This window comes from Pundamilia nyererei, unplaced genomic scaffold (genome assembly GCF_000239375.1).
Source record: "Pundamilia nyererei isolate P.nyererei 1_Seehausen unplaced genomic scaffold, PunNye1.0 scaffold00033, whole genome shotgun sequence".
Taxonomy (NCBI): domain Eukaryota; kingdom Metazoa; phylum Chordata; class Actinopteri; order Cichliformes; family Cichlidae; genus Pundamilia; species Pundamilia nyererei.
The window spans coordinates 929,758-950,610 of NW_005187434.1; the positions used below are offsets into that span (position 1 = coordinate 929,758).

General features: G+C 40.6%; 1 protein-coding gene across 5 annotated transcripts in view; it reads right to left on the reverse strand.

Annotated features, from left to right (window-relative positions):
- Nucleotides 1–1,081: 1,081 nt before the first annotated feature.
- aak1a (AP2 associated kinase 1a) overlaps nt 1,082–20,853 on the reverse strand; it is a 24,536-nt gene continuing 4,764 nt past the window's right edge. The window contains exons 2-20 of one of the 5 annotated variants that reach the window (XM_013909922.1): nt 20,101–20,219; nt 19,452–19,560; nt 18,780–18,922; nt 18,492–18,613; nt 18,312–18,393; nt 18,091–18,223; nt 17,875–17,978; nt 17,477–17,556; nt 17,217–17,380; nt 16,478–16,644; nt 13,724–13,945; nt 12,451–12,638; nt 11,970–12,163; nt 11,811–11,879; nt 9,167–9,271; nt 8,863–8,964; nt 7,607–7,765; nt 7,129–7,218; nt 6,465–6,601 (exon numbers count right to left, since the gene is read on the reverse strand). In XM_013909922.1, the coding sequence (XP_013765376.1) occupies nt 6,507–6,601; nt 7,129–7,218; nt 7,607–7,765; nt 8,863–8,964; nt 9,167–9,271; nt 11,811–11,879; nt 11,970–12,163; nt 12,451–12,638; nt 13,724–13,945; nt 16,478–16,644; nt 17,217–17,380; nt 17,477–17,556; nt 17,875–17,978; nt 18,091–18,223; nt 18,312–18,393; nt 18,492–18,613; nt 18,780–18,922; nt 19,452–19,560; nt 20,101–20,219 (2,447 nt within the window). In that variant the 3' untranslated portion in view covers nt 6,465–6,506. Of the gene's footprint in view, nt 3,085–6,464; nt 6,602–7,128; nt 7,219–7,606; nt 7,766–8,862; nt 8,965–9,166; nt 9,272–11,810; nt 11,880–11,969; nt 12,164–12,450; nt 12,639–13,723; nt 13,946–16,477; nt 16,645–17,216; nt 17,381–17,476; nt 17,557–17,874; nt 17,979–18,090; nt 18,224–18,311; nt 18,394–18,491; nt 18,614–18,779; nt 18,923–19,451; nt 19,561–20,100; nt 20,220–20,853 lie in introns of those variants that run through there. The other 4 variants (XM_005729413.1, XM_013909920.1, XM_013909919.1 and 1 more) reach the window with 4 other exon arrangements.

Sequence of the window (20,853 nt, forward strand, 5' to 3'; positions counted from 1 at the left end):
GAATGTACTTCAACCATAGTCTAACCATATGACCACAACTAGTTCATTTGGTAAAATAAATAAACCAATAGATACATAAATAAACAAACAGTTCTCCCTTCTTATGAACTACATCCAGAAGAGCAAAAAATGTAGGCAAATATGAGAACACCCAGGGGACCATTGTTAAAGATAACATAACTAATTCAATAGAGAGGGAAAAAAAACAGTTGATCTTTATGAGGCAAAATGTGATCATTATTATTTATGTAAAATTTTTATTTATTTTTTTGTATGGAATGAGTCATCATTGTAAAGCCCTCATTGTATAGCAAAACCCAACCCATTAGCCTCCCTTATTATATTGGTCAAGGTAATGTTTCATTATGCCCGAGGTATATTATTAATAACCTAGAATTATATATATCAAATTTAAGAGGTACAAAAGATAACACTTAACTCGTGGTGGACCAACTTCATCATGAACTGAATGTTTTGACGATCATTTAAAAAACAAAAACAAAAACCACATGCACACAATTTTGATTTACATTCATTTAATAGTATCTCATGACAGTTTTCAAAGGCAGGCTGTGCAGCATAAGAAGTATTTTGAGTGCTTTCCTGTCCAACAGTGTTATCAACTGTTACTCCAAATGTTTCTTACACAACAGCGGTCACCCCCCCCACCCCCCCCCTCAAACAAACAAAATAAACAAAAACAAACTTACAGCTGTGTTACAAACAAAACACATTCTTCAAGAACCGTGACACTCTGTCAGTGATTATGTGCAATCGTCTTGTTTACAACTGGGATGAGAAAAGTAAACATTTATATCAAAATACCGAACACTTCGAAATAAAAGATTTTACATTGCAAAGGAGAAAAACATAATTTAAGCTTTGGGTTGAGAAAGGCTGGATCCCTTTTGGGAACCAAATAGGTCTTCCATGATTCTATAAAGAACAAAGACAATTAAATATGTCTGAATGGCAACGGAAACAAATCCAACAGGAATGTCATCAATCAGACACCATATAAGATTTCACTTGGACAACACTACATTTACCCTGACTGGAACTGCGAAGCATGAGTGCCGTAGACAGTTGTAATATTTATTTATTTAATTTGAAGCTGCAGTCAAAAGTTTTCACTTCAGTTGTTCATAAATGTGTCACAGTTAGGATACAGAAGTCGACAACAAAGACGCATTCCTGTGCTCGATGACAATCTTGTGCGTGCGTGTACAGCAGACAGCAAGAGGAAGTTGTACATGATTGTACACAGGTATTTGGTGCTGAACACGAGTACAGTAAGATTATGTGAATGCAGCAGTGTCTTTATTTTCATTTAAGGAGGGCACGAAGGCAAACGTGATGAATGCTGCTGATGTTCTGATGTGGTTCTGAGGTGCAGCAAGGGTGTTAAGGCTTTGGAGATGTCATATTGTACAGTGAGGACAAACAACGGGAATGGTCTTCATTTATACAACATAAGAATTACCATAATAAATGTTATATGACTAACATTTACTTATAGTTCGTACATGATGTGGAACAAACTGTTTTTGTATGACATGATTGTGACGGCAAACGTAACGCACACGTTTAATTTACACTTTGCATCAACATCCAGCATCTCCTTTATGAACTTCGAAGCATAAAAGACAAAAAGTAACTGTAAATGTTTAACTGTAAGGCATTTGCACATTTCTAGTTTAATGAAATATTCCTAGGCTGCGTCTTCCCGTTTTTCAAGCTTCTATGAAGTTACTGTCACGTCATTCAAGCTGACTACCAAAATAAAGGAATGAGGCATTTTCAGATCAATGAAGTTCAAACTGTCCAGGAAATTTAACCGCCACGGCTGCAGACAGTCTATGACCTCCCTCACTGTGTGTGATATTTCAGCGCCGACGCACACCAAAAGAAAAAAAAAAGAAAAAAAAGAAAAAGAAAACTGAGGTAGGCGAGAAAACAATCAAATGCTTGACCATAATGTAGTCATTGTGTAAATAAGAACAAGAAGGAAAACATGAAAGGCAGAGGGAAACAAAATAGTGTGAATGTGGGACTGATGTCAGTTTACTCAAAGTAAAGATGACCTTGAACTATTTGAGTTGGTTAAGAATGAGATCCATGCAGGCCTGCAGTCCCGCTGCAGCGCTGGTGACAGCATGCGTTACGCCTGTTACACTTTGCATATTTCGGTAGGCGCGGATTCCCACTGCCCTGACCTGTGAGTGTGCGTTCAGGGCTTTTCTTGCGGTGCCTTGAGGTGAAAGGGTGCAGAGACAAATGGGTCTACAGCGCTCACGTCTGAGGTCCACGAGTGCAGAGGTCCAGCGGGGACAGATGCTACAGCAGCCTGCTTGCTCGCGTTAGACGCCACTCTGTGAGCTGCTGCTGGCTGCTGGGGCACAGGTCCTTCAAAGTGTCGGGAGTATTTGGCCAGAGCTTGAGGACGGAAAGGTTGCTGGGCAACCTGTTCTAAGACTCCTTGATCAGAGGTTACAGCGTGAGCTCCAGCTGCGTGGGGGTACGAGGTCTTCGGCTGCGCTCCTTTGGGCTCCTTTCTTTTTCCGAATGGAGCCTGAGAGAAAACGTCGAGCTGCTGCTGCTGCTGAGCCGCGAGGGGACCGCGTGGAAATGGAGCGTTGGCGAATACGTCACTTGTGTCTTCTTGCGCAATCAGAAAGGGGGCTTTGGAGAAGATATCTGCAGCGCCCTCCATCTCCTTTGCTGCCTCGTGTACATGCTGGAAGTGATTCTGGGCAAAGGTATTTGGAGCAGGTTGATCGAAGGTTGTAGCTGATTGTGCTGCTGCTGTGCCGGAGTGCAGAGATGGATGGAGAGCTAACTGAGGCCCTTGGTCTTCTTCATCCTCAGAGTCCTGCAGCAGAGGTCTAGAACCGCTGCAGTCATGGGGGGCTATGTGACTCTCAATGCCTTCACCGTCCTCTTGCTCGTCCTTGTGTGCTTCTTTTTCTTCGTCTTCATCGCTGGAGTGCACACAGCCCTCATTCTGTGGAGAATCTGCTCCTACAGCTTCAGTCTCTTGTCCCTCCTCAAGCACAGAGTAGCCATTACTCTCCCCTTGGAGATCTGTTCAAGCAAGCAAAGATAGAGGGGGAAAACAAATTGGAGGTAAACAAAAATGTTAGAATACAAATGAGAAGGAACTGCCATCTGTGGTCCAGCTGCCCATTTATCTACCAGATCGCATAACAGATGGACTCTAAAATCTCTAAGTCACTGATTTTCGAGGATGACTAAACAATGAGAACCCATCACAAGACTACAATTCTACTCTGAACAAGTCACAGTCACAACACTACCAGTTCTACTAGTACGTCACCACATTAACCTTGTTTCCACGATTCTCAACTCAACCTTCACAAGTAACGGCCGGTGTTACAGGAAAACAGTGGCAGCAGTTTTGCTTTAGGTTAAAACTGAGTCAGTTGAGGAGGAGGGAACATGAGAAAGATCTGTGGAAACAAGGGGAAAGAGCCTTCACAGCAAAAGTGAAAAATAGTTAGCGACAGACAGACTGCACAGAAGACAGATCAGTCTTACCTCAGCAGTGTTGACAGCAGTTGTTAACGTGCAGCTCAGGGGGAAAGGTTAGTTGAAGCAATTAAAGGAAAAGACCAGCTCTTTCGGCTCTTGTTTTGTTTTACTTCTTGGGCGAGCTTTGCCTCCTCACTTGTGTTTTAAATCGTCCACGCCCTTTCCGTATGACTTAAGTGTGAATATGACACAGTTTGGAGCTGACAAAAATATCCCTCAGTGTGACAGCTCACGTAAGTGTGTAGAAAAACAGCTTCTCATCTCTCACAGTACAGCTCATAGTCTGTACAGTCAACTTGAGATATTACCTGATTAACAGACACACAATTTAGGAAGGCAAATTAGAAAAAGTGTGAGGAGGAATAAAGTTTTTAAGTTTCTGAAAACTGGTCTGATCACAACAACCACTCTATTTATGAACATTACACCGGGTGATATGAATAGGATTCATGACAATACCCCATTAGCCTTTTATGGCTAAGAGAACACCAAAGGAACGACGAGTCTGATGATCTCCATCAGTGATACTTCATTAACACTTTGATGATTATAGATAGTCTGTTTGCATTTCAACCCAAAGAGCACAGCAACACACGTAAAAGTCTGCAACCAGTGGCAGAGTGCTGCAGGATGCAGAGTTATAGTGGACTGCAAAAATATGAACCGCAATATTAAATGGAAAGAAAATGGGATGTAGACATTTAAAGTGGTTAAGATCGGATGTAATACAACTCACACACAAGCCTTTCTTATGATTATTTAATGAACTATAGGAGACAGAGGTGAAAGGTATCCCAGTGTTATCAGGAAGTTAGTTCCGTCATTAGCTCTGTTAAATAAAATCTATTCAGGCATATACAGTAACTTACATGTACCAGTACTAGTGTATAACCTAACAGCTGCAATGGAGAGCAACACATACTATCCAGTCAAGTGATTCAAAAGCACTTAGTCTCATGTTTGTTTGGTGCCTAAACCGTGAGCACTAGATAAATGTTTGACAAGAACTAAGAGAGAAGACAGAAGGACAGAGTCGACAGTTTTGCACTCTTAAATAAAGCCTCATACACAAATGTGTTTTATCTATACATCCTTATACAATTTTTACATATTTTATAATGGTCCTCAGTTAATACATTCTTTCTAAAGCACTATCAATAATAGTCACTTTTAATCATAACATGATAAAATGTTACACACTAAAATCTACCTTTACCAATGCTGACAAGTGCAAAAAAAAAGAAAAAGAAAAAAGAAAAGTGTTACTTTATGTATATTTACATTTCTCTTTCATCTGGACAGACTGTCACAACTGACTTTATGGTATATGGTAACAAAGGATTGGCCAGAGAAGATTGAGAGGATGTCAGTGGGAGAAGGAGGAAGGATATTTTCATGTAAAGTTCCTTCATTAACATAATACCTACACAAAATAATGACATTTACGTCACACTTCCCTCTCTGTGACGGTGGTATTCTGCTAAAAATCTGCTCATTTATACTGACCCTGAGAGCGGACCAACACAGAGGAAAAACAGCATGATAATAGAGTCTTGTTTAGCTTTGGCATCGGAACAGGTCAAATACCTTCATTCCCTTTTACTTCTGCTGTGCTTACCTCAACGATGGGTCACAGGTATGAGAATGAGCTGGCATTAGTGGTGTTGTAGATAATGCTGACAATGGTGGGAAGCTGTGCTGTGGCAATGGAGCCGAACTCACCAGCTGTATTAACACTGACCTCAGCAGTTTCAGGAAATGATTACAACTGACAGATTTACAGGTGTAGCATTAGAATACGCCAGACACGCTGCTTAACATCCAGAAAGAGGGGACAGTATACAGGTATGCTCAAGCCTGTGAAGCCACTTGGTCGGTTTACACCAGTGATTCCCAAAGTGTGGGCCACAAAGGTACTACAGGTGCCTGCAGAATAACAGAAATTACGCTCAAGTATGTACAAGTATGTACATATTTAAATGTATTTATTTATATAAAAGTGAATTAACACAGGTGATCGGAGGTGAAGTTTTTCATCACTCTGATCTAAATTTACACTCTTGTTTTGAAGTCTGAGTCCCAGTGGCAGGTGGCCATGACACTTTGCATGTGATTGGGCAGCGTTAGCAATTTATAGCAAACAGCCTGGGCTGTTTATGCTTTTTTAAATAGAAATGTCAAGAAAAAACACACCACCCTCTCGTGTTTTGATTAGAGTGAAGATTTAACACTGGGTGGGGCCCGTGGGATTTTCTGGTTTTTAAGTGGGCTGCAGCACTCTTGACTTTGGGAATAGCTGGTTTAGACAAATAGATCTATAAAGGAATCATGGCACATGATGGCTTGAACAGATTTGACTTTCCATGACTATGCGCACTCCAACAGTGTGAGAAATCTTTAAAACCTATCCAAAACGGACACTTCTTCTTTTATATATAAACTGGTTCAATCCGAACAGAAGCGCAGCTCCAGGTTGCATCTTTGTTTGGTCAGTAGTTCAAAGCTCTCATAGGAAAGTGCATCAAATTATCTACAGCATTCTACAGTCTTTAGTCAGACCCCTGACACATATAACCATGCTTAACATGTGCATACGATGATGGTCGACCATGGCCGTGCACTCTGTGAAGGATGTTAATGGGAGTAAGAAGAAAGCATGAGGAAGACCATGGTGTAGCCAAGACAGAAGCGGACGATATGCTCAGGCATTAATGAAAAGATTTTTACCAGTGTGGGAATGTCAGCGGCTAGCAGAGACATATGAAACCAGCTATCAGGCAACTAGAGATGGAGTTGAGGCCAAGGAGGCACATAAAGAGAATACTGGCTCCTCTTGGTTCATAAGGTGCTACATTAAGTGCCTCTGCGTGCCCATCTCTACCCCCCCCCCCAACCCTCCCCCCATATCCCTTTGTTAGGATTGCACACTGCCCCTTCGACCTCTCCCACCCCCTCTAGAGGTCGATGAGCTGATCCACCAGCAGAAGGGAGCGAGCCAAGTTGGGGATGCTGGACTCTGAACTGCCACTGTTGGTGCGCGAGTGACCACCTGGAACGTGCCAGAAAGAAAGAGAGATAGAGACAGAGATGGGCATGGAGTAGCCGAGGGAGAGTGTGAAAGACAAGCAAAAGAATAAGTCATTTTAACAGGGATTGCATGAAGAAATTAAAGAGTGGGAAGATGACCAGGATGAGGGGAGAGAGATGCATGAATAGGGGGTAGAAAGAGAAACAAGCAGAGAGTGAGCTGGGATAACTTTTATACAGCTGCATCATTACAGGGGGAGGGGGGAGTTAGGGAAAGCCATACTAACATGGGGAGACTTTCAAGATAAACTAAAAAGAGCCAAAAAACACCTGCAAGATGGCGAAGCACTGGGAGTTAAAAGATGACTAATGTGAGAGCTCGATGAGATAAGAAAAAAGCCACCCATACAAGACTTCTCACATCAGAAATCCCAGGAACAAGCTAATGGTGACTAAACTGGGAGGGGGGGCTAGCTCATTCATCTTTGTGGCTCACAGTCTGGGTTTCAGCAGGTGTGAGTGCTCATCTCAGAATTAGGTTAGCCTTACCTTGATTTGAGTTTTTGGAGATGAGCACTGGAATAGGATCAAACTCGTCGTCATTGCCCTTCTCCCCACACGACATGAGGAAAGCAGAGTCTGTGGTGAAGGAAGAGGAAGTGAAGTAACGATGGAAGCGGGAAGAGGTTAACTCGGCCAACGAAAAGAGCAGGAAATAAAAAAAGAAGGAGAAGGAGAAGAAAAGAAAGGAGGATGCGAGTAGATTATAAACGGAAGCAGCCAGGGCAGTCAAAGTTTTTAAAAGCCATTCAGTTTTACATGGCTTTTAGCATCTTCTACAAATGAGTCAAGGGTCTGGCGAGGCTGTCATTTAGTGTCCAATTCAATTTCCACTTTTGCTTTTTACTGTTTCAACAGGCCTTTCTATTGTGTGGTTGATCAGGGGTCTGCAATTGTGTTGCCACAAACACTGAAACCCCGAAACCCCGCCCCCCCACACACGCACGCGGAAAATAAAAGGTCTTACCAGAAGCAGTCTGACCAGCTGGCAGCTCCTCCAGGCAGGATCCAGCGCCAGGAGGAGCAGAGGAGCAAGAAGAAGGGAGAACAGAAACAGATGGGTTTCCATGACAGGTATGAGATAACAGATCACAACCCAGCAGAGAATCCTCCCCAGTGAGAGAATCTGAGACAGCGGCCAGAGAAAGAAAGGGTATGAGAAAGTAAGACTGTTAGTGCAAGGAGCAGAAAAAGATGCATTGTATTACTATAATAGCTTATATGTGCAAGCATAAAGAGTTTAAAAGCTATGTTAGCTTCATTTAATAACAAACAATAAAAAGAGGCGTCTCTTTTTCAATGATTAAGCACAATTTTTTATTTCTATAGCACTTTTCAAGATAAACGTGGCAAAGTGGGTCACAGAAAAATGCAAGCAGATCTCACTGAATAGACCACTTAACAACCTAAAGCTTAAGCAGGTTATGGTCCATATAACTGAACCATCCTAAAGCAACTGTTCTAGTTATAGACCAAAATGATTGTGATCTGGAACTAAGGCTGTGCGATATGACCAAAATCTCATATCCTGATATAAGAATTCTATCGTCCCGATAACGATATAAATCACAAAAATGTAACATTTTCTGTAAATTCTGCGAATCTCGGGCAGCTCGTCTTGCGGGAAGTGTTTCCAGCTGCGCGTCATGTAGCTGGAGTCGAGTGTTTTAACCGATGCATGAAACTACACATTTTTAGACATAAGTTGTAACAGCCGCTGTTTTCTTTGTGAGTATTTATTACACGGCGTGCTGCAGAGAAAAGCCTGTTCTAACGTTTGAGTCTAAGGTTTATTTTTTAGCACCTGGCGGCTCTTTTTTTACTTCTCATCCGTAAATAATCTGCTCTTTCACGTGATTCAGTTTACTTTGAAAAGTCTCAACAGGATCTTGAGCTTTATTGTGAAAGGTTTATGTGGAACATAAACCAACGCATAAAAACAGGCGCTTGTCCATCTTTAGTGTGGTTATATAAAATATAAGAAAAAGAGAGAACTTTAAGAAATTAATATAGCCACTACAAGGACCATCAAAACAATGAAAAATATTGCCGTAAACAGTTTATTTTGCGACACGAACAACCCTATCTGGAACGCCAGCAAATGTTTGAGTTAATATAAATCAATAAAACTACATCTTAGGATTGTCGCAGAACCTGAACTTAGTTAACCTTGGGTAAAACAGTGATCGGAAAAAGTGCTATTCTGAGGTCCAGGATGCTAACCTGGCACACTGGCAGGAATGAGCTCTGGCTGGCCCAAATGTCTCTGGGGCTGGGGAGCCTCCAAACCAGGAATCAGTGAGTCCACACACACCTCTGCCTTTACTACATAAACACAACGTAAAACAGTAATACAAAGACGTTATTAGTAGTACAGAAAAGAAAGAAGAACATCTTCTTTGTTCCTTTCCCAGATGATATGCCTGACTTTGTAAGGATGTTAGAGAAAAGAAAGGGAAGGAAGACATATGCAGAGCAAATAAGGAATTTTTGGGGGCAACGCATGGGACAAGAACATAGCTGGTACCATTTGTGGTGCTCTCTGCAGCAGTATTGAAGGAGTCAGTCAGGGTTAAGAGGTCAGGGAGCAGAAGAGAAGTATCAGGGGACTTCTGTCCCTCAATCAGCTTCTCTGTGAGTGAGCCAGAGAAAGAAGAGGGAGAAGAGAAAGGGACAGATGGCAACAGAGAAAAAGGCAATGAGAGAGGATTTTCCATAGAAATGACAAAGAAGCAGAGAAACTACACTTTGCGATGGTGCATGATGGCAAAAATCAACAAGGACAAATGCATCCATCTGCCTTCATGGTCAGCATTTTTAGAAGCAAGATTCATCCAGCAGACAGTAAGAAAAAAAATTAAGGATATCATGTAAATTTCGAGGTACTTTCACATCAATATAATAAAATTAATGAATCATTTGTTAGTTTATATCAGGGTTGTCAAACATAAGGCCCTGGGCCCAAAAAAAGCCAAGCAAAGACTCCAATCAACTGCCTCTGGAAGATATAAGGAACAGCATAAATGTTTTGACTTTTAAATGTGTTTTAATAAGTTTTGCAGCTTTTCCTACAGATAGAGATCTGTGGCATGACTAGTCATACTATACAAAAGAAATAAATTTTACTAATTGATTGCAGATTTTAAACATTTTGTATTTATCTGGTCAAAGTGAGCTGTACGTGGCACACAACGTGAAATGAGTTTGACATCCCTGGGTTATAGTTCCTTCCTCAATAGCATTCAGTTGCCAAAAAAGTTAAATTATGGCAGCAGATCTTTAAAGCAGAAAACATTTCTCATGCTCTTTCACACCTTCAAAAACTTCAAGTTAAAGCAACCAATGAAGACCTTTCTTTTTATTTTCCACAACATTTTCAGCTCATTTTTGGAGCAGTGCACAAAAAAACAAAACAAAACCCACAGTTGATGTTGTTAAGTTGTCGTTACCAAAACAAATAAGATCTGGTTTTACTAAGTACTAAGTGTGCTGCATGCATGAAGTGTATTTCTATTTATTATAGTATATGTGTATTTCATGCAGTTACTAATTTTTCACTGCAGCCTTATACTCACAGGAAACTGCTATGGGGCAAAGAAAGGGTTGGGGGGGGGGCATCTAGGACAAGGAATGTGTTGGCTCAGAAAATGGCACAGCAGATGTGACCTTCTGACCCCTTCGCTATAGGAAAGACGCCAACGCTGGTGAAAAGCTTTTCACAAATCCTAAATGTCAAACGTTTGATTTTCACAGGGAACAGTGAAAATATGCAGTTTTAAAATGCTACATACAGTATGTTTTACATGCTGTTGCACTCTTGCCACAAGGCTGTTTTCACGTTATCTCAGATGGGATGTTGTGCTTCTTTAGCAGAAGTCAGAGTGTGTTTGCTTGTGTGCATTCTATCTCAGTAAGGGATCCAAAGAGTCAAAGAGATAGCTTAGGCTGGACAGAGAAGATTACCCACACCCTTATTACGTAACGTTTTTATCCTCTCAGTTCAGGCCTTAAACAGTATGTAAACAAAAAAAAGGAAAATAAAAAAAAGGTAAAGAGGCATGAAGCATACACTTCCAGAAGCACTCAAGACTAAACAGAGAAGAAAATAAAAAGCTGGACCGTCATTTCAACAGGAGAGTGTGCTTAGCTTTCTCTTGTTCCTAGCAGCACTGGTAAGCAGGCTCCACTAGTAGTAAAGCAATCCAATTAACAAAGGAGAATTTGTCCTTCGCGTTACCAGGGCAACAGAGAAGGAGAAAGCACAGACCTGCAAATGAGATGCGATCTAGCTGTAGCAACACTGTCTATTCATGAACGCTGACAAGAAGCCACTGTGAGGCTGCTCGCTAAGTCAACAAGGTAGAACTGTGTACTAATCCAAACCACAAAAACTGGCACTTGGAAGCTAACCTGTGGATGGTGTGAAAGCCAAGAAACTACCTGAGCAAAAACAAAGTCACTCATGAGGTATATTTGCTAAGAGTCCAGGAGAATCAAAGGGATGGCTCGTTGTGCGTCCTGGTGTGACCACAATATTATAGAGTGAGAGGCAGTTAAAAGGGTCTGAGAGACAACAGTGCTGACGCTACACTTGTGAGGTGATGGCTAAAAATCAATACTGCACAGTGGACTCTAAAAATTGAGACAGCAACATATAGAGCAGCTATAACCTACACAACAGAAATTTTCTAATAATATGCAAGAAAATAGGGATGCAAATAGGGATGCTTACTCAAAGTCAGTGCTTGGAATCATCAGTTGAAGATCTGCAGTTTAAAGCTGATACTCTGACTTGACTATTTGCCTGCTTACAACAAGCGCAAGCCTCTAGGGCTGTCCTGGACACTGGCTTTAGTAGTATCAACAGCTAATACTTGAATATTTCAATATTAATTGCGGGCAGTTTTCCTACAATGGATGCATTTAGATGTAACAATAAAAAAACAAAAACAATCACCATGCAAATAAGATTAAGATGATGGCTGTGCTGTGATTTCTGATGGTTATAAACTGTTTTCTTTTAATCGAAGTACAGAAGCCCACAGACAAATCCTTATGATAGATTAACATTATACGCATATACTCAATCACTGAGACAAATCCAGCTGGTTCAGAAGCATCCTTTACAAAGCTGCCAGAGGCATACTGAGAAAAGCTAAACAAAGACTTACCTGGAAAGGCATTGAGGCTGGGAATGAGATTTTCATTGGATCCCGCAGCTTTCTCTCCAGCTGCAGCAGCTGTGCACAAGCCAAAGGAGGAGAAAAAACAAACAGGTTTTAGATCATGGAATGATTCACTAATGCTGTGTGTGAACAAACTGAACTTACTCTCAGCTAGCTTTGCAAAGTCTTTGTTAAGAAGCTCCTCTGCTGTTAGCTTAGAGAAGTTATCGTCGCCAAAAGGATTCCAGGCAGGCTGAGTGTGGGGGACAGTGAGTGCTGAGGAGGCGTCCCCGTCACCTGGATGGTATACACTCTGTTGGGACGAGCAGGGGGACCCAGAAGGAGTAGTGCTTGCTGATCTGCAGTACAAAGATAAATATAAAAGACAGTAGGAGCACACAGTGAAACTACACAAAGGATGTTAAGTCAATGCACACTGGCCTCCTGATGTATGCGGTAGTAAGGAGAGAGAATGAACAGTTATTTAAGGACTGAAGTGAGATATTCTGGGGGATCTAAAAGAGTTATTTGTCCTCTTTCTGGGTGCTGTGATATGAATGGACTGTCTATTGCACGTCGATCTTCACTCAGTGTCATGAAAGAACAGTTCATCCTCAGATCACTGAGGGGAGTTCATTCTGCTCACTTGGACTTGTTGAGGCTGGCTTCAGCTGCGGCTGCCTGAAGTAGCTGGGTCGACTTGCTAACGGGGACCCCAAACACGGCACTGTGGGTGACATCACTAAGGATACGTCTGTGGCCACTCTTGGTGGCCGTCTTTGGCGAGGAGGGGGGTGTTAGGGAGCCAACTTTGTGGATCCCTCTGCCAGTCGTCTGCAATGAGAAAAAAAAATGATGCAGAGGGGTGAAAATGTGTTAGTAACTAAAACCTTTTCTCTATGGTACTGTTCAAAAGTCTAGAGTCTTTTCTTTATATTTTTCTAGAAAAATAGTAGAAGTTCCTGTGGTCTATAGAAACACATGCAAACATACATGGAAAAAAATTATATAGAAGCACAAACAGAGTTTGTACAATTCTAAACAGCTTGAAAGTCAATATTTGGTATGACCACCTTTATTCTTCAACACAGCCTGAACTCTGCTAGATAAGCTTTCTTGTAATTTCTGGTCTTTAGAAGTATTTCTCCAGTTTCTTGAAGGACAATTAAAGCTCTTCATTTTTCAAAGAGTCAGCTCAAAAACAAATGGTATGTTTTTGCAATAGGCTACTGTAACAAAGTGCCTAAAGATACAATTTAAAATTGGTTCTGCTCATAAAAGCCAAGCTGTCTTAAGTGTAGATACAACACTGGTTCATCTATTGAGTTAGCTGCCTTTTCTATGTTTGAACAATTCAAAGGTCAGTATTCCTCTGAAATGGTCAGATACAAGTACTGGACTAAAAATGAGTGAAAAAGGCCAAAGTCCAAAGAAAAACTTTAAAAGTCCTTCATAAAGCCTGGAGAACTATTGCTCAGGACCACTTAAAAATTACATGCAAGTTTGGCTGCTTGGAAGCAAAACATAAAGGAAAAACTGAAGACTTTTGCACAGTTCAGTATTATAAAAAAAAAAGAAAAAAAAAGAAAAAAAGAAATAATAGAACCAGATACAAACATTAGAACAAGTAAGAGCAACTGGAAAAGAAAATTGATCAAAGAGATTGAAGATTGCTCCAAACTACAACTCTATGAAAACAGGAAACATTTACAGGAGAGGAAACCATGAAACAGTCTGACAGAAACTCATGAAAATTCTATACATTATACATTCAGTAAAAATGGAATGAGATTTTTCGAATATTTTGCCACCGAGAAGAGGAAAAAGTGAGCAAAAGTCTGGATGTGATTCGTTAGAGACGAGCCAATAATCAGCCCCGACCCAAAGAGTAGCAGACAGCAGCAGGAGTAGGACGTTACCACAAACTCTGGACCACGAGCTGCAGGACCAACAACTGCGGACTCGGGGATGGGTGTGAGATGGGCAGCTGCAGTTTCAAGGACTAAATGCTGCTGCTGTTGGTGTTGATGCTGCAGGGTAACAACTTGAGGAACAGGTTTATATTGCAGCAGACTGGATGCTTGTGATGATGTTTGTTGTTGCTGAAGTTGGTGGTGGTAGAGGTTCTGTACCAGGTGATGCTACACAGGAACACCACACAGCTGACCGTGAGCAAGGTAAACTGTGGCCCAACTGAAATATTTTCTGTTATGTATTGCAAAACTAAACCAGATTTATTTTTTCTGTTCTGCTTCACCAGCAAACAACATGAACGCACGGAAGAAAACCTATAACAAACCTATAAAAATATGGAAATATTTGTTGCAGCTAATAATAAAGTGGGAATCTCAAAGGCTTTGTTTGAACAAATGTCTGTTAAATTGACATTTATTGATAAATGAGGTAACAGAATGGGAATTTAACAGTTTTCTGAGGAATGATTCCTAATAAGTAAATGTGTAATTTTGCAGTACAAATGCAACGAGTTTGTCTGTAAGCTTAGCAGTTCACACTATCATTCCTCAAGAACGTGTCAACGAAACACGTCAACAGGCGTGTACTAAGAAAAAGTTCAGCATAGCCAAGATTTTCTTTTCCTGTTAGCTGGCTTGATGAAACCTAACAATCCAGTCTCAGACAACAGGTATGATGGTAGTGGTTATTAACTTTCTTTGTTAACCTAGGCTTGCTTCAGGTGCCAAGAGGGCAGCTGACATGTCATTTGATACTTCCTCCACACAAAACAAATGACTTAGCTCCACCTACTCTGATCAGAAACATTATCAGAGGAACAGGTAGTAGAGATCTAGAAAAAGAATTTAAAATACACCTCCTATTGCTGCAAATAAGACAAGCGAGCAGTGATGGCAGAAAATCATCAATCGCAAGCTCTCCTAGCACTAAAATAAAGTGAGGTGTATCAAAAAGAATCATCTTATTTCAAAAAGCTATCATTTTAAAGTGTAATCGAAATAATGGACATAGAAGCTTGTGGTAAATGTTTAAAGTACATGGCTGAATATTAAGTTTTACAAACAAGACAATGTTAACAAGTTCTCAATGTGTCCCCCTCCAGACACACAACATGTCTCCACAATACTCAAACTTGCCACTGCTGCTGTTATGCTACAGACCAGCAACCACGTGACACTCACGAATCTCCTATTTCTAATAATGGGCATTTCCACTTTTGCTGGAGAATGGGGAATAAAACCACTTTAAAATCAGACGATTCTTTTTGACACACGCTGTATAAATGCTGTTTATTTCCAACTGCACATTAGGGTTTCGAAACTTGAAGTTTTACCAAAATTCAGACCAAAATTAAACCAAAACTCTGAAGATAACCTGCGCAGGAATAGGTTGTGTGTTCAGCATCAGTTACTATGGTGATCTAGTCAGGCAAAAGGAGAGACACTGTCATAACACTGAAAATTTGTTGACAGCAGATCTAGTTAAAATCTTGCAAGAATGAATGGAAAAGGAAGCTACAGTAAGCTGGTTAAATAAAGAGCTGCAAACAGCACATTTCCTGCCTCTCAGCCAGGTAACTTCCTCCAACCCTTTCACTGAGGTGTGGTGCTAGCAGTCTCATGCTATGTGCAGCATGAGAATCAAATCACAATATGTCACAGAATGAATGAAAATTACACTTACTGCCTGTCAACTAATTCTTTATTTTCTCATTGTTATTTCTTTATTCATCTGGGGAAAAGACGGCATCCATAAGTGTTTTATTTGGGAAGTACAGTTGCTGTTGGCCCTGGTTCTTCCTATCTGTAACATAAGACACACTATTGCAGGATTCCTTAATATCATTCAGCTCCTTCTCAAGATCGGATCTTGACTGATGCCAGCTTCTACATATTACAGGACTACAGATTGTGACAACAGTCCTCCTCCAGCTCTGGAGATCCATTGCAACATGAAAGCCTGAATGTGGAGCAGGTGGAGAAGTGTTTCATGTTGCACTACGACAAGTTCACAAATCCTAGAGAGCAGAACAAGGACCACCATTGCCAGCTGCAGTGTAAGAAACTAGGAGTGGAGTTCATCTACAGGATGAGGCATTAGATTATATTTATAAAGTATTTGTATAGGACAAACCTATAGGAAGTATGTGACTGTACGCATAAACACCATGAACACAATCTAATTGGTAAGAAACCAAATCAAACCAGGCCTGAAACCTTTGAGATTACCACCTTAAGACTGGGAGCAGTGTAAATGTGTAGCTTTGGCTTGAAACACACACACACACCAGTGATGAACATAATCATGTTGAATTTAAGCTTCACTGAAACTAAACAGAGCTCTTAAAACTGATTTTGAACAACAAACAGGGCAGCTCAGCCAAAAAACAATATCACTAAAATCCACAGAAATCAAAATAGTTCATCATGCAAAACACAGACAGCCCACACCTGAAGTTTGTATTTTCAAGTGTGTCTCATTATCAAGCCCAAACCCTTTGCGTGGTATCACACTCTTCTTGTTATTGCTTGCACAGTGAATATGCATTTTATGAAAAATCCCTGATGCTGTTGATTCTTTGAAAACAAAGGCATTAAAATGTCTCACCACGCGTGCACAGCATTATTCAATGTCATCCATGAAACAGCACACATTGCAGCTAATCACCATTTCCATTCTTGCTCTAACAGTCTTCCTACCTGCTGAGTGCTCTGTGGGCTTAAGAAGGCAGAGGCTTGCTGCTGCTGCTGCTTCATAAGCAGCTGCTGATGCTGAGATGTAGCCTGCGGCTGCATGTTAGCAGACGGAGCCTGTTGAGCAGGTTGGACAGCAGCTGAAGCTGGAGGAGGGACACTGATACCGACACCTGTAAGGGAAGTTAATACGATATATGAGAAAATTATAAAAGTATTCTTGATCATCAAATACGACACAGATTCTTTTTGTGCAGATTCTTACATAAACCAGCTATCATCCACACAAACATTGTTGTGCAAGTGAGTGAGAAAATCTTAAATCACCTCGCTCTCGAGTTATTGGATTCACAAACTTGGGTATATACGCCGCCCGCCCCCGCAGTGGGGTGACACAACACCCCATCAGCCTTTTTATGGCTGAGGGGCAAAAACTAATTGGACCGATACCAATCAAAAGAATGACTTTGAACAACACATAAATAAATGTGAGGGTGAATCATGCCACCATCTATTCTGTCTCTGCAAGTTGACCAGAAGGGACTTAAAGAGCAGACTAAACCAATAGGAACACAGCATATAAACAGATTTTATAGTGAAATTCTTGAGGGATTCATGAACCAAAAGTAATTCAACATAAATAGTGTTATTAGCAGGGTAACAGTCATCATAAATCCAGGCTTTGATCACAATGGTTTTAACCCTGACATATAGAGAGAATCATAGTTTAAACAGCTCCTTGTACCTATAGCCTGGGGTGCCCCAGTAGCCACACCAGGCCTCTTGCGTGGGGTGAGTGCTGGCTGGATGGGAAGAATGCCTGATATGGGCTGGGGCTGAGCCTGGCCAGCTTTGGGCCGCTGTCGAGGTGCAATTGAGGTTTCCGTTGTAGGAACTGGGTCTGTGAGCCTGATGGAAGAAGAAGAAAACTCTGCAGAGTAACGCAAAGTTTCTTATGACAATAATATTAATAAAAATAACACACACGCTTTGCTTGTCACTCACCTGGCTTTGTTTTGACTCTTTTTGGCCACTGCTTCACTCGCTTTGATAGGCTCAGGAAGTTTTGCAGGAATAGGAGAATTCTGCAGAGGAGAAAAGATTTATCAAAAATGATCAAATCTTTTCACATTTTTGATTAGTATTTTCCATAAATGTATAATTGTTTTGTGCTTTGTTATTACTAAGAGCCTAGTGACAAAATCTGTACTGTCATTAATATCACTGTGTCCTAGATAGCCGTTTCTAGTTTGCTAGGAAAGTTTCAAACTCAAACTCAAACTCCAGCACACGAGATGTAAAATCAAAGACATGTAGTAACAAAAAGAAAATCTAAGTTACTGCTGAGCACACACATATTTTCATCTAATACTCCCACTATTGCTCTCGCCGTGATGACTCACATGTAGATTTGGGACGGGACACTCTCGTCGAGCCAGTTTAAAGGCAAAGTAGGATACTTGGTAAATGTCTGGCCTCTTTTCAGGATCAGGTTCCAGCATGTATCCTGAGACACAAAAAATATTCTGAGTTAATTTGCATTTAAATTTAACTGCACCTAGACTACACATATTCAGAAAGCAGAACAGTCGCATGATCTAAGCAAATAGAGTACTTACTAATAAGACAGTGCATTTCATGTGAGTAGCGAGAGTTGTCTGGGATGGTGAAACTGCCATCACAGATAGCCACTTGGCTCTCGCCGAATGGAAGGGTGAAGTAGCACAGCTTATAGAGAAGACAACCCAAGGCCTGCGCAGACAAGGAAATGAACACATATAAAAACATATACTCTGTATGACGTCATAGTAGTTAGATAATATTTTTAAGTTAGCCTCACCCAAATGTCTGCTTTTGTTGTGATGACATTTCCCCCATAGAGGTTGACCATCTCTGGAGCACGGTATGACAGCGTAGTATACCTGCAGTAGCAGTAATGTATGAGAACAGACCAATGAGCTTCTGAAATATAGGGAGAAAATAGGGTAGATGGTACATCAAGAGGAAAAAAACAACTAACTTTTTGATTTCATCCTCTAAAACTGCCACCCCTTCTGTCTGTGGATTTTGGAAGTGGTTGGTGGCACTTCCAAAGTCACAGAGCACATAGTGTCCCCGGTCATGAAGAAGAATATTTTCCACCTATGTGTGGAAGACAAGATGAGACTTGTGAGATGTGATGTACAGTGAAACAAACGCAAAAAACAAACAAACAAACAAAAAATATTCCAAATTACTAGTGTGATAATTCATTGGATAGATCTGTGCTGTCAGTAGTATTCGCATACAGAAAATGTATTAGGCTTGCCTTGAGATCTCGATGGATGATTGGAGTCTTGCACTGATGTAGACGAGTGACCGCCTCGCACGTGTCACAAAAGATCTGTAACACCTCAGCTTCAGTGAAGCCCGTCTGTAGCCGCTGGTTCATTAGGTTCACCACCTGGCCACCTAAATGAAAAAAAATTTAGTCAATAAAAAGACATAAATTCCTTTTTTTTAATGTAATTATTTAAAGTTTCTAGGTAATATTTAAGGCTCAAATATAAGTTTACTCTGATCCCAACACATCTAAAATAAATGACAAAAACATACATTAATCTTTATCATTCACATGACACTTCAAAGCGGTCAGCTTTTACATAAGAGAAAAAAGTAAAGAGGGCATCATGAATGTATTGCTTTAACACATTAACATTGCTGTTTATAGCATAACAAAACTAATACATTTTCGACACTACACAATTTAAAAACCCTAACGATGCTCACAACTGCACAGGCATGTTAACATTTTATCTTTCTACAAATGACACAGCTAAGTTAAGCACCGAGTAAAACACAAGTTCTATTGACCACGACAGCTATCAGCTGAACATTTGCCTTTGGAAAAAAAGAAAAGAAAGGATGCTGTAAGAGCCGAGGGTAATGGAGCTTTGAATTCAGAGATAGAAAGGCATGGGGAGGGGGTTGGGCGATTTACCTCGACAGAAGTCCATTAAGATCAGGACTTCCCACACATCACCAGCTCCGACTGCAGTTATGCTGGAGTCCAGGAAGCCGACTATATTTTTGTTACCCACCAGGTCCCTCTGTGTAAACAAACAGAGAGAGAAACAGGAATGATGAACAACAAGAGAGGCAATTTTCAAAATTTCATGCAGTCCTGAGAAACTTTATTTGATAGATCAAAAAATACATCAATGTTTGTAAATTCTCAGTTTAATTACTTTAAGTCCTGCCAAAGGACTTAAAGTAATGATGATAAAATCATCTGATAAGCATGTCACCAGGGAGTGGCTACAGGAACTGGTCTGTTTCACTTACAGTTAGGAAACGGACATGCAACTGAGCTTACAAGGCAAAATTTTAAACAAAACTTCATGTTCTAAAATGGAACTAATTACATTCCTGAGTGCTGCTTTGTTATCACCACTTGACACAAGTCAAATAGTGTTTTTGCATAACTTTTTTTTTTTTTTAAATTTCGGGCATTCTGGGTTGTTCATATTTGCATTTTCTGTATCAAATTCCTTAACACTAGATAGATTTTTTTGTTTGTTGCTGAGCAGGCTAACAGTAATGCAAATTGCTGAGTGTTCTCCAGTCAGCTTTGGGGCAATCACACTCACCATAATTTGTATTTCAAGTTTGCAGATCTTCAAATCGTGTTCGTTGTTGACATACATTCTTTTTAGTGCACATCGTGCACCTTGATGAGTCCTCACCAAAAAGACTATGGCAAAACCTCCTGCAAAGAGAAGAACAGGGAGAATGGACAAATTGAAATGCAGAAATAGAAAAACCACCATAGTTATGTCTCTTGCATTTTTTGCCACCATATACAGTGCAATTATAAGTGGCACTGCATTGGTGCTAAAACCCAGGGCGTTCTTTCTATGAGACAACAGTGCTAAGCATACTGCCTTGCTCAGTCTGGTTTGAGTTTATTTCTCAGGACAGTGACCATCTGTTGACAGTGACTTGATTTTTACTGAGGAAAAAAGACAACCTTGACAGATCAAATAATCATAACCTAAACTACAAGGAACCTGATAAAGTCACAATAAAAATAAAATCTATCAAACATGTGCAACGAATCGCTTTATCCAGTTTAAACCACTGGTGTCAAACAGCCCTGCAGCAGGGTATAATTCAACCCTGTTGGATGGCCTGGGTTTAGCATACAGGGAGTGCAGAATTATTAGGCAAATGAGTATTTTGTCCACATCATCCTCTTCATGCATGTTGTCCTACTCCAAGCTGTTTATGCTCGAAAGCCTACCACCAATTAAGCATATTAGGTGATGTGCATCTCTGTAATGAGAAGGGGTGTGGTCTAATGACATCAACACCCTATATCAGGTGTGCGTAATTATTAGGCA